This window comes from Tenebrio molitor, chromosome 5 (assembly GCF_963966145.1).
Source record: "Tenebrio molitor chromosome 5, icTenMoli1.1, whole genome shotgun sequence".
NCBI classification, from domain to species: Eukaryota; Metazoa; Arthropoda; class Insecta; order Coleoptera; family Tenebrionidae; genus Tenebrio; species Tenebrio molitor.
The window spans coordinates 8,644,624-8,656,375 of record NC_091050.1 but is presented as its reverse complement, the minus strand read 5'-3'; the positions used below and the strand labels follow the sequence as shown (position 1 = coordinate 8,656,375).

At 33.9% G+C, this 11,752-nt stretch overlaps 2 protein-coding genes across 3 annotated transcripts; one reads left to right on the top strand and one right to left on the bottom strand.

The window, feature by feature from the left end:
• The first annotated feature begins 226 nt into the window (after positions 1 to 226).
• LOC138131458 (general odorant-binding protein 83a-like) lies at positions 227 to 1,111 on the top strand. The gene is made up of 6 exons (XM_069048473.1): positions 227 to 383; positions 435 to 560; positions 609 to 644; positions 719 to 827; positions 881 to 945; positions 1,004 to 1,111. The coding sequence occupies exons 1-6, from the start codon at positions 330 to 332 to the stop codon at positions 1,019 to 1,021; spliced, it is 408 nt and encodes a 135-aa protein (XP_068904574.1). The 5' UTR covers positions 227 to 329; the 3' UTR covers positions 1,022 to 1,111.
• A 773-nt stretch (positions 1,112 to 1,884) lies between these two features.
• Positions 1,885 to 10,041, bottom strand: Trf2 (TATA box binding protein-related factor 2). 2 transcript variants are annotated; one of them, XM_069048595.1, is made up of 5 exons: positions 9,868 to 10,041; positions 9,787 to 9,810; positions 8,939 to 9,500; positions 8,790 to 8,884; positions 1,885 to 3,249 (listed from the first exon to the last, which is right to left on the bottom strand). In XM_069048595.1, exons 3-5 carry the CDS (start codon positions 9,475 to 9,477, stop codon positions 3,062 to 3,064), a joined length of 822 nt encoding a protein of 273 aa, XP_068904696.1. In that variant the 5' UTR covers positions 9,478 to 9,500; positions 9,787 to 9,810; positions 9,868 to 10,041; the 3' UTR covers positions 1,885 to 3,061. The 2 variants fall into 2 exon arrangements, with proteins under 2 accessions (XP_068904696.1, XP_068904694.1); XM_069048593.1 differs by lacking the exon at positions 9,787 to 9,810 and having other exon boundaries at positions 9,868 to 10,038.
• Between the last annotated feature and the right edge of the window lie 1,711 nt (positions 10,042 to 11,752).

The window sequence follows — 11,752 nt, the reverse complement described above, 5'->3', positions numbered from 1 at the left end:
CGTTACACTAGTTGATGTACAGCAGAAATTAAAAAATAATGTTTAATAAATAATTTGATTAAATTTAAAATATGTTAACAAATTTAAAAACAATTGCATTCGAAATTGATATTTTACTCATGCGTGTTAGAGTTTTGCCTAAAATTAAAATTATAACTGATATTAATCTTCCTGCTGCCATTCACAAAGAACAAACGTGTGACAGTAAGCTTTTAGTGTCAGAAATAATGAGCACTTTTACCATCACATTGACATAAAGTCATTACCGGCCTGGTGGGGTAAAGTGTTTAAATACCAACAAAAAACAAATTTAGAAAAAAAATAGCAGTATGTTTACATTGTTCGCTTTAGTGGTCGTTGCTTTATCTTTAGCTTCAGCTAAGGTAAGAAATAATATGTTTTCTGTATTATTTCTATGTATTTTTTAATCATAGGTAGAGATTCCTGATGATTTGAAAGAATACATAAAGGACTTGCACGACAGCTGCTTAGAACAAGTGGGTCTGACCGAAATGGATCATGAAAATTACGATATCAATGATAAAAACCCAAAAATGATGGTACCAATTTTAAATTGACTCTTTACCCTCTGATTATTTAATTTTTAGTGTTACATGAAGTGCCTGATGATTTCGTCGAAGTGGGTACGATGTAAAAATACAATATTATTAAAATTGTGTTATGGCAAACAGTATTTCGACTACATTATATTTTTCAGATGAGTCCTGGCGACGAAACTATACAATATGACTTTATTATAGACAGCGTCCATCCTGCAGTGAAACCTCTGTTAATGCCAGCTCTAAACAAGTGTCGCGACATATCAAGTAAAGTAAAGAATTTTTTTTATCGGAAAAACTGTATCAAGTTAATTTTTCAGAAGGCACTCAGGAGTGTGAAAAAGCATACAATTTCAATATTTGTCTGTTTCATGCGGACCCTGAGGTATTTATTATTTAATTCTATTCTTAACATTTGCGATCAATGAGCAATGTTTGTGCAGAACTGGTTCCTCATATAATTGTCACAAACCCCTTGAAATGGAAATGGATTTACTTTACTTCAACTGGGAAATGTATAATTATCCTCTAATAAAATAAATACAAATGTTTTTCTGTTCATATTTCCCCTTTGGGATTACCTACTTTGTTGATGGTTTACAACAAAAAATTAAAACTTTTTTAGATTGTAGGTATTTCGAGCTGAAACGATGGACATTATAATGTCTCAAAATTTTTTGTTTACTCCAAAAAAATACACTTCAAATCTAGCAGTCTCGTTTTTTCATTACTTCGTAATTTTTTCTTTGCCAATGTGAAAAACTATCTCATGCATGTACATACGTAAGATGCCCTACCAAGTTAAAAATCTCCAAACCGTCCAGACTGGTTTTTCAACACTGGATATGACACTTCATTTATATTCTTGTAAATGATTTTCAAACAAATTTCACTTGACTGGCTCATTGTTTCACGCATAAATAATTTTTAATTTGCCACTTAATGCATTCTACGTTAGGGACAGTATTTGATGAAATGATGAAACCCTCTCCTACATTTTCAAATTGTATAATGATAAAAACTAAAATCTACTCATCGTCAGTAATTTATGTCGTTCGGTGACCGTTATGTAATTTTTGTTTGTCTGATGTGTAACTTTCGTAATATTTGTCAATCATAAAATAGTCAGCAAATCCGATGAAAACAATTACAAGGTGCCAGTGTATAGTGTGTTGCCTACCTAATTTTCACCATAAACTGTCAATGGATAGATACGTTTGCTTTCCTTTTTGTTATCGTTTATTAACATTAAAAACGGACGATAACACATCATGTGTTTTGGGTTTTTTTTCTAGAATGATTGCAACCAGACAATAAACGAATATTGAACAAAATGAGAAAACTTTATTAAATCTACATTCAGAATACAGTAGATACGCATAAAAATTATAATACACACTATCAGAACAAGCTTCAACATAGGAAAGCAATTAATATCTAGGACATAATGAATTAACTACTAAATTATTGATTTGGTATACATTAATGTTACATATACTCTGACATCTGCAGAAGGAACAAAGACACGGACGTCCTTAAAAAACAGTTTACTCGAAGCATGTCTCAAAACCGAAAGAAACCATTATGAAATTACAGATCTGTCTTTATTAGTTATATTTATTACTATTAATAAGGCTCAGGGAGTTCCTAATTGCTTTTACAGTCAATCTTACACAACGTGTGGTTACTCTGAATCACATTTATTTTGACGACACGACTTACAGTACGAGTGTTTGATTACCCAAAAAACATCAAATACAATAATCACTACTGCTTTATGGAATTTATGAAGAGGCCACTCATACCAGAACGTGAAGAATTGATGAGAAACGCGGTAGGCCGAAAATTTGAAAAATGCGTTCAATTTTTGATGTACGAAAGTAAAGCAACCCACAGACGCACACAATTAAGACACTTACAGGTTGAAATTTTAGTCTGAAAAAATATATTCAAGAAGTAGAGAACAACAGCACAGTAGCCACACACAACTAATGAAACGGTGCATTTACTGGCTTTCGTATCAAGTACAAATAAATTGACGATGCTAGGCCTTATCACTACATGAACAATCTTCTACAAGCTGTGGACCTAAAATATCGTGGGTTACTTATCATTATTGCCACTCGTACTCTTATAATAGAGTAGTTCGATCAGTCGATTAGTCCTGCAGCTCTATCTAACTATATCAAATAAATTATTAATGATACTCAGATACATGATACATTATTTTATACATGAGTGTGAAAAACAGTCGGTTATTCGTATTGTGTCTCGGAAATATCTGGATCGTTCTCGCGTCCGTTTTAAAAGTATCCACAACGATTCTCTACAAAAATTCCGTTTATATTAAAATTTTCTATTTCTTTGGCCGTGATAAAATCTGGACTAACCGGCGGCGATCCAGATATCTGAAAGAAACATCAAATAAGCACGAAACGTAGAAATCGAAGTAAAGTCACAAAACAAATTATAACTAAAGAACACCATCACTAACAAACACTCTAGTCCCAGTCACTTTCTTCGTCTTCTTGGTACTCGTCGTCGAACGCGGGACTGTTGCAGTGACCCATCTGTCGCTGTTTCTTCAATGCTAATTGGGCTATCTCTTCCGGGGTGCGCTCCTTCCGAAACTCGTACACCAGAGGGAAAATGTATTCGATTGCCGCTTGTACGTCTGCTACACTCGGCGCTGCAAACATAAACATCAAGATATATTTCATATAAACTTCTCCCGCAAGCAGCTCTTCTGCACCGATTCCAAATGCATGATTGATTTGTAAAAAAGATTACAACTTATTTGTTACGCATTGTGGACCGAAGAGACAATTTAACTTTAAAATTCTGCAAGCGACAATATGCAAATGTTTTATTATTACATACTTAGAAAATTAACGTAATCCAAGGTTACTCTCTGATGTTAACTCCTCGTACAGAGTTCAACAATACGCGCACGATTTATGGCATTTCCTACAGGTGGTTCATTTTCATAATTACTATTTTGTATAACAGCTGATTTTTATTCAAAATTTATGTGATCTAACCAAGGCCAAAGGCTTTAATGGCGTTGTTCAACTTATTTTTACAGTCTCGCGATAAAGACGCGACTACAGCTCGCAACGATAACAAGAATACTTAATTCTAAAAAAGTACAATTGGCATTTTTTGCACCAACCGTGTTGTAATATGGAATCACCATTTTGCTGGAAAATATTCCTACACTGGTGACTATTTGTGGCGTACGTAACCACTAATTACGGATATTTGTCTCAACAAGTTATTGTCTCGTTTCCGAATGAAATCTGTAATGAAATCCTTATCGACGAAAATATAACCCATTGTTGCTAACTTTTCCGTTACTAAAAAATAAAAATAAACCGGAAGCTTTTAAGTGACAAAATGTTGGTAGAGTCTATGGGGGTCGGGAACTTAAAAGCAAATTACTTACAACATGATTTCGTTATACAACGTGTTTCAGAAAAAAGTACATTAATTTTAACCAGTGACAGATCTCGTTAAGAACAACAAAATTGTTACGTACCACTTTTTTCGAAATTAATTTTCATTTCACTATTTTACCCTACCATAAATTAACGAGCTGTCTATTTTCTAGTTATGTGATCCAATGACGGTGACCGTGAAATAGTAGTTTTTGTAAAATCAGCACAAAACAGTGTGTTTTTAGAATAAAGTTTTTTGCTCTGCGGCCGAGGTAGAGACGAGAGGATTGCATTTTTAGTTAGTTTTATCCAACTGCACAAGGCAGGTGTTTACGTGTTGATTCTGTGATTTGAGCAAAAATTTTGTGAAAGTGGTGCCGTTTATTTTCGAATAGTGAATACATAGATATTGTGTTGGCGTATGGTGACGCGTGCGGGAGTGCTCCTCGAGCCCAGAGAATTTCCGTGCTATTCTTCTTGTGAGGGTAAGTACTTGAAGGACTTGGTATATTCGATTCCAATTGATAGAAATGAAGTTTTAAGAGAACGGGTAGAAAATGCTGGTACGACAATTCGGAATAAAGAGTAATGCTGGAAAGAGTGGAAAAATCATTTTGTCGGCGCCTTCATTATTGTATTGACAATAACGACGGTCACTTTGAACACTTCTTGTAATGATTAGTGATTACTCTGATTACTGTGTGAGAATTTTTACGGATTTAATACACTAATTTTTGGATTCATTTGGTCATTATCTTAGGTATGGGGGGGATTCATGAGGGTTGGTTAAAAATATTTATCATTAAAATTGTTTTCATACCATATGATTCTCTTTTTTCTCGTCCACCCTTATCATTATAGGTCACAGCAACGGGCGCAGCAATTGGCCGCTGTGCTTAATTGTTTTTTGTTCTTCGCTTATGGCATCGGCGCAGCAAATAATCCCCATAAGCGAGTAACGAAATTTGTGTTAAATTTTATATTGAAATATATTGTTGCTATTAACGAGTTCTATTACCAGTTAAAATTAATGTACTTATTTCTGAGACACGTCGTATGTATATCAAAATGATGTTGATGCCAAGAGATAAGGAATGAGATGCACGCAGATAATGCAATTACAAACCACTTTCATCGACTCTTGGTAGTCTGTCAATTATAATGGAAGGTATTTCACAATAAATTTCAATCTGTTGCGAAATAAGTGAATTAATTTAAAATTGACGAGAACTTGTTAGTGAAAGAAAAATTAAATCTGAATCAAATAACAATTTTCCGATTAAAAACAGAATTGAATAAGTTTTATCAAAAAACTCTTAAGTTTGTTACTTTTGAGATGTAACGTTTATAACAGGGTATTTCAAGTTTTACTGCTCGCACGTTAAACCCTATTAAAAAATTAGTAAAAATTACAAAACGTTAAGGTTACATTCCCTTGATTCAGATGGTTTTAGCAAAAAAAAATGTTTTCGTACACGCTCATAATTCACAATTATGTAATTCAAAGAACACATCAAAAGAAAATGATTACTTTTTGTGAATTATGTATTCCAATTTTAACATTAACAGCGAAAAATGGTCAAGATTTACAACTACACTATCATAAATAAATACCTCATTGTTGGTTAACATTTGTTGACAACTTTTCTAGTAATTCTTAAGTCCGTAAAGGGTACCATAAATAACCCATGTCAACCTCTTTTGTGGAAGTGACCGCCCAATGTAATAATAAATCATTGCTAAATTTTGCACTTTCATATCAAATCCCATTTATTTCAAAAACCGGTGATGTTTTCATGACTTCAATGACACCAAATTATTCCTAAATGTTTGAAAGGACTCTCAGTGAAAAATTATGTAAATTAATGTAACGATTATTGAAAATGAAATATTTACCTGTTTCATTGAAAAATCGGAAATTTTTACGGAATATTCTACAGCGATACACAATTATTGAATTTTAAATCGATTAGAAATGGGTGTTTACGATGGCGCGGTAAAACTTGAATCACCCTGTATGTACAGGAATTTGCGAATGTACTTTAATACATTTTCATCTCGATTTTATTTTATTAGTTTATCATGTTTGTGTAAAATCTAAAAACTCGCATAAAATATTAACAATAGATTTTCTAATTGCTGTAACAATATTTTCCATTTAGGACAAAAAATAAAAAATTGTTTGTCGAGCTATTATAAGTGATTTTAACGTAATTGTCATGCAATATTAATTCCTTAATTTGGAACTAAATGGAAGTAAATGATCTATTATATTTTTATCTGGAAGTTTACAGAAAACTATAAAAAAATTAATTAATAATAAACAATCGTCAATTTCTGATACCGTGCATAACTTGGACACCGATCTTAGATTATTATTAACGTTAAAATAAATCATCTTTATGTAGGTACGTATACGAGGGCGGTTCATCATTTATTGTCCCTGGCATAACAGATGTAGCGATGAATTTTATTATATTATGTATTGACAGCTTCACTGCGTTTAAGAATTAGATGTTCAATGAAATTTGTCTCTTTTCAAAATTGAATAAATGCGAGATGCAAAAAAAGGGTGTATGCACCTGCATGTCAGGTGGTCGAAAACTGGTCCAGAGCTTTTAAACTTGGCAGAGAATCCCTAACAATACGCACCAGGCGCCAGACGCCTCAGAATTGTTGTGACAAGAGAACACTAATTTGGTCTACGCCACACCACGACAGAAAAATCACAGCAAAATTGGTGAGTTTTTGCTCTTTTGTAAGTAGTCTATAAAAAACTTTGCACAATGAATTAGGCTTAAAAAGCAACTGCCCGGTAGGTATCGAAAATGTAACACCAGATCAAAAGCGTATTCAATAAATTGACCTTTGAGGAAAGTTTCACTGCGGTTCATCATTTTGACCCAGAGTCAAAAGGTCATAGTTTGGTGAGAGATCACCATGGCAGCGAAAAGAGTATTGGCAACGGTTTTATGATGATCTTGATTGAGTATTTGCCGCTTCGCGGGGATTATACTAAATTGATTTCGGGAGTACGCGATGCTGTTAAGAAAAAATAAAATCGGGACGAATTGAGGGCTAGCCTTTTAGGACAACGTCTCGCCCAAATGAATCGCATTTCCGTGGTTGTTATCTATGTCGGTTTTAAAGTACTAGAACTAGAGCAGTCCCTTTAGGGACGAATTTAATCTATGAGCACCTCGACTGACCGTCACCGCTACAGCGGGTTGACGCTTCGCGGTTACAAGTTATTGTTTTTTTTGGCTTACAAGACCTTGCGTGGACCTAAAGATGCGCTTGTCAGATAATGTAACACAATTTTATTTTTAATATTTTTGTATCAACCGTTCGACCACGACATGCTAAACATAAATGTTACGATTTTTTATTGCATTTTTAAAATTGTGACCTGCTTTCATGAAAAAGATCACGTTTGCGATACTCATTTACCAGACGATAAGATGATGATAACAACGGAGGTAAATGAGTGGTTTTTTACAAAAAAATATTTTTTAGAACGGCAACAAGCACCGTTACATCAAATATATTTGAGTTTTGGGTGAATACGTTGAAGAAAAATATTGTCTTAATGTGTGGGGACGACAAACGATGAATTATTCTCGTATTATTATTGTTATAATTGTTATAAAAGAATTAAAAAATAATGTTACTTTTAATGTTATTATTAATTATCAAAAGGTGTGATTTTCCATAAAACAAAACCTCCACTTATTGTGAAAAATAATTTACAAATAATTTAACTTCTATAAAATAAGGATAAATAATGATTTAAAATTAAATACTAAGTAATATTTCTCTTTGTTAAAAACAAAGAAAAAAGTGACGTGAGTACAACGTCACATACGAAACATCTTAATCTAACATTGAAGGTAAATTAACACTTATCGACTGTATTATACTTAAATTTTCAAATATACAAATGTGCTGTCCAGATGTTTTAGTTTACTTTACGTAAGGTAGTGCAGTCGAGGAGAACGAATAGAGAAAGATCACTTCCAAAAGTTTACAAGTTGAAATAAAAATATAAAAACTTCAATGGTCTTCCTTATTGACACCTCGGACAATCCCACAGACTTAGTCTTGGTCATAAATTTTACAACAGTAATCATTATATTACTACCAATGATATATGGCATAATTTACACTATTTTTATGATTAGTAACCGGAAGATTCGACACAACTGTTTGTAACTGTTTTGTCTCTATCAGACCCTCATTGCGGGACTTTATTCAATTGGTTCAATATTAGCTTAGTTTTAAAAAGAGTAAACATTCTTAAAACGCAAAACAATAACGGCGTAATGTCTTTGGCAATACAGTACGTTATTTTTTATTGTTAATTTTTATCATTACATCAGTTCAAATCAGTGGATGCATTTTTTAATTCAGAATGTGAATGATTAAATTTTTTTATCTGGAACGTGTTGTGTTATTAATCAATAATTCAATGACATCACTAATTCAAGTTTTTAACCTGAGGAAGTGTCAAAAAATGAGTCATCACAGTCAGTATTGACAATACGGCGAAAACAGACAACAGATTCCAGAAATAAAGAACTGAAAATCATTGACTTGACCTGACCTGATCCAATAAGATTCACAAGAAATTGAATCACCTATCTCATTTTTGTAACTGTAACATTTCAAAAGAAATAAACTATGCATTACTTATGTAACTTGACGTGTCCTTATATAATTTACATAAATAATCTTAATGGCTAGCACCACACAACTATAGTGATTGAGCATGAACTGTAATAATCAAAATTACCTGTAACTGTAACACTGCCTGTGGAAAATATCTTTAAGGTGGCTTTGGGATTTAGTAGTTTGTACGTGACTCCAGGATGCAATTCAGGTTCATAACTGCAACAAAACCAGTGTCGAGCCTTGGAAAGCGACGCTTCTGCCTATACTTACTCTGCTTCTTTATGTCTCTCAGAAAACGAATTAATCTTGATTGCGAACGGCATGGAGCAGGTCCCCAACACATTAACCACTCTATAGTTGTTGAATCGCACCTTAAACCCGAGTTTTTGTAAACAACGAGCGAACCGCCTCGCCGCGATCTTGGCTTGAGTTTCACTGGTCGCCCCCGTGCACGTGACTTTACCTGAGGACCAGATGCTGGCAGTTGTGTACGGTCGGCGCAGTTTCATCGTGATTTTGCCGTTCTCCTTGCGATATTCCACGTTGATACCGTTCAAAGCGATCTCGCGCAAGTTCAAGTGGCACCGAACACTGAAACTGCACACCACGTTGTTTATCATAATGTCTATTTCCGGCTCTTCCGCCGCACTGTCACTGACGGGCGCCGCCGCCTGTTCGGGCGCGCAGAGCGTCTCCACCGGGGCGCACACTTCCTGAACCTCTCCATAACCGTTGAGGGGCTGGTGGACCAGGCCGTTGCCGTTGGGCAGTCCCTTCAGGTTGTTCTTCTGGACGGCGGTGGCCATCATATTGACAGCCCCCTCAACTGCTCCTGGAACAAGAGGCTGTTCACAAACTGCACACACCTCCACCCGCGTTATTTGAGGTCAAACCCCAATTTATCCTAATTTATTGCTTCCCAACCAATTAGTAGTAAGGACGAATTGCTAAATTAATGACTTGCAGTGTCATGGAACAAAAATATCTGACATGACTTAGGGGTGTTCCCTTGCGTTTTCAAAGCGTGCAAAACATGATGGCTCAGTTTTGGGGTCGACGTTCTCGGCCAGGGCCGAAAATAACACAGAGATTAATCAAAATGCAACACGAATCTGTACCTTTTGGCACACAGGAAGGAAGTCCTTAAATGAACAATTTATCGAAAATAACAAAGGCGTGCGAACTGGAGCCCGTCTTACCTATAACGAGTTACTGCTAGTTGTGCAATTTTTTATTTTTGACGTTTTGGTCCTTTTCGCTCGATTATGAAAGAAAATTTTATTAAACGAAATTTTTGCCATTGTGCGAAGCCATGATACACTCACTAGAGACAAAATCGCACTGACGGCAACGGCGCTGTTGGATTTTAACTTTTGATACGTATTTAATGCGATGAATGGAAGAGGTCGCCCCACGCTCTCGATTATTATTTATTTTTTTTATTACCATTTGATTGTTAACAAAATTCTAATTTTAATCACATTGAACACCAATATACTACTCTCAAGTACATGCTACCACTTTTCATAAATTTTGTACAAATCATGCCTAAACATCGTTTCAAAAATAAAACTTAGGTTAAAAGGTTTGTGCCCACGCTACGTCAAACGACACGGACGTGGCTAAAATAACACATAGGGTTTTATTAATTGTTAAAATCGATAACTAAAAGAAACATTGACCTACTTGTTCCAAAATATAAGTAAAAATTAATTTTCTTCGATAATTGCTTTAAACTTATTTTTATTGCTTCTCTTAGTTCTTGCCTTAATGACAGGTTGTTATACTCCAACACTACAAACTGCAACATATAATTATTGCGATAAACGTAATAATAATATATTTCCCGTTACACGATGCATCAATTCGTTAAAAACAAAAAACGCTGCCATTAAATTGACTCGAAGTATTTTTTCCTCCAATAAGTAATATTATTACAACTGATTTATTGGCCTGTGTGCACAGTTGGTTGTATACAACAGAAAAAATATATTAGAAAACATTATTTAAAAGTCCTGCTCAACACTCGGTAGAGTTAGAGTGAATGATATTTATTTAAAATCATAATTGCCCAACAAGTAATTTGATGCCAAAAACAGTTAAGACCGTAGGAACTGTAATAAAGATATTCTATTCTTTGCTTTGTACAGTCAATTTAATATGGGATTTTTTTGTGGTTGTGCAATAAACACAAGTTATTTTAATTTTTAATTATGTGGTTTGAAACTTCAAGTGTGAAGAAACTTGCATGGATATTTAAATTAATCGCGACAAGAAGTGTGTTAAAACCAAGTAAAATTGAAAGTCGTATATTTGGCACAGTAGTGATGCTGTTGTTAACAATGACAATAAATAGATAATAAAGAGGGTACGTTTAATTAGTGTTAAAATGTAGGTTACTGTATTATACATGTAAAACAGTCCTAAAGTAAATATAAAATGTGCTTGTAAATCAGTTATTTATTGTCTTAGATGTGCGTAAATACAAATAAAGTGGTGGTTATTATCGCAGAGAATACTTTTACAAGATTATTAGACATCTTCTTTCTCGATATACAACACGTGACTAATGTCTTTTATTACTTTTTGTCTTTATTTCTCACTATTCATAATAGATATACTTACTCCGATTAGCATGCGATGACGTTGATTGATATTCAGTGTAGTTCACTGCTGTTGTTTGATTTTGGTATTAATTATTTCCTACGGGTTAAACTAAGTGAAAACTCTAACTCTTACTAATCGCAACTGCTACTCTTAATTCAAATCAATTATAACAATTATTGTCTACACTAAATAATGAATTTATAAATTTGAAAAACTTCTAGAATGACTTCTAGATTGTGTTTAACGAATTTAATATAAACGTTCCATTCTTTCATTTTAATAATGACCATTTTTAAATCCATTAATTTTTACTACCTTCAGAATAAAACCTTCAGTTGAATCCCTTCGTGTTGATAAATTTGTAAATAATTTTTTGTTTCTTCCACAACGCAGAACCTTGAAAAACAATTTTTAACACACGCGTTAAATAACCACTACTCATATGTAGATCATTCACCAGTGCTCTAGGTTCTAGAG

What these genes read in the sequence shown, in the direction of transcription:
- LOC138131458 (XM_069048473.1), top strand. Translation starts at nt 330, where the DNA reads ATGTTTACATTGTTCGCTTTAGTGGTCGTTGCTTTATCTTTAGCTTCA. An exon ending in ATAAAAACCCAAAAATGATG is followed by an intron (nt 561 to 608) that starts GTACCAATTTTA and finishes TTTAATTTTTAG; the next exon opens with TGTTACATGAAGTGCCTGAT. An exon ending in CAAGTGTCGCGACATATCAA is followed by an intron (nt 828 to 880) that starts GTAAAGTAAAGA and finishes TTAATTTTTCAG; the next exon opens with AAGGCACTCAGGAGTGTGAA.
- Trf2 (XM_069048595.1), bottom strand. Translation starts at nt 9,477, where the DNA reads ATGATGGCCACCGCCGTCCAGAAGAACAACCTGAAGGGACTGCCCAAC. An exon ending in GAGAGACATAAAGAAGCAGA is followed by an intron (nt 8,885 to 8,938) that starts GTAAGTATAGGC and finishes GTTTTGTTGCAG; the next exon opens with TTATGAACCTGAATTGCATC. An exon ending in AGGCAGTGTTACAGTTACAG is followed by an intron (nt 3,250 to 8,789) that starts GTAATTTTGATT and finishes TTATGTTTGCAG; the next exon opens with CGCCGAGTGTAGCAGACGTA.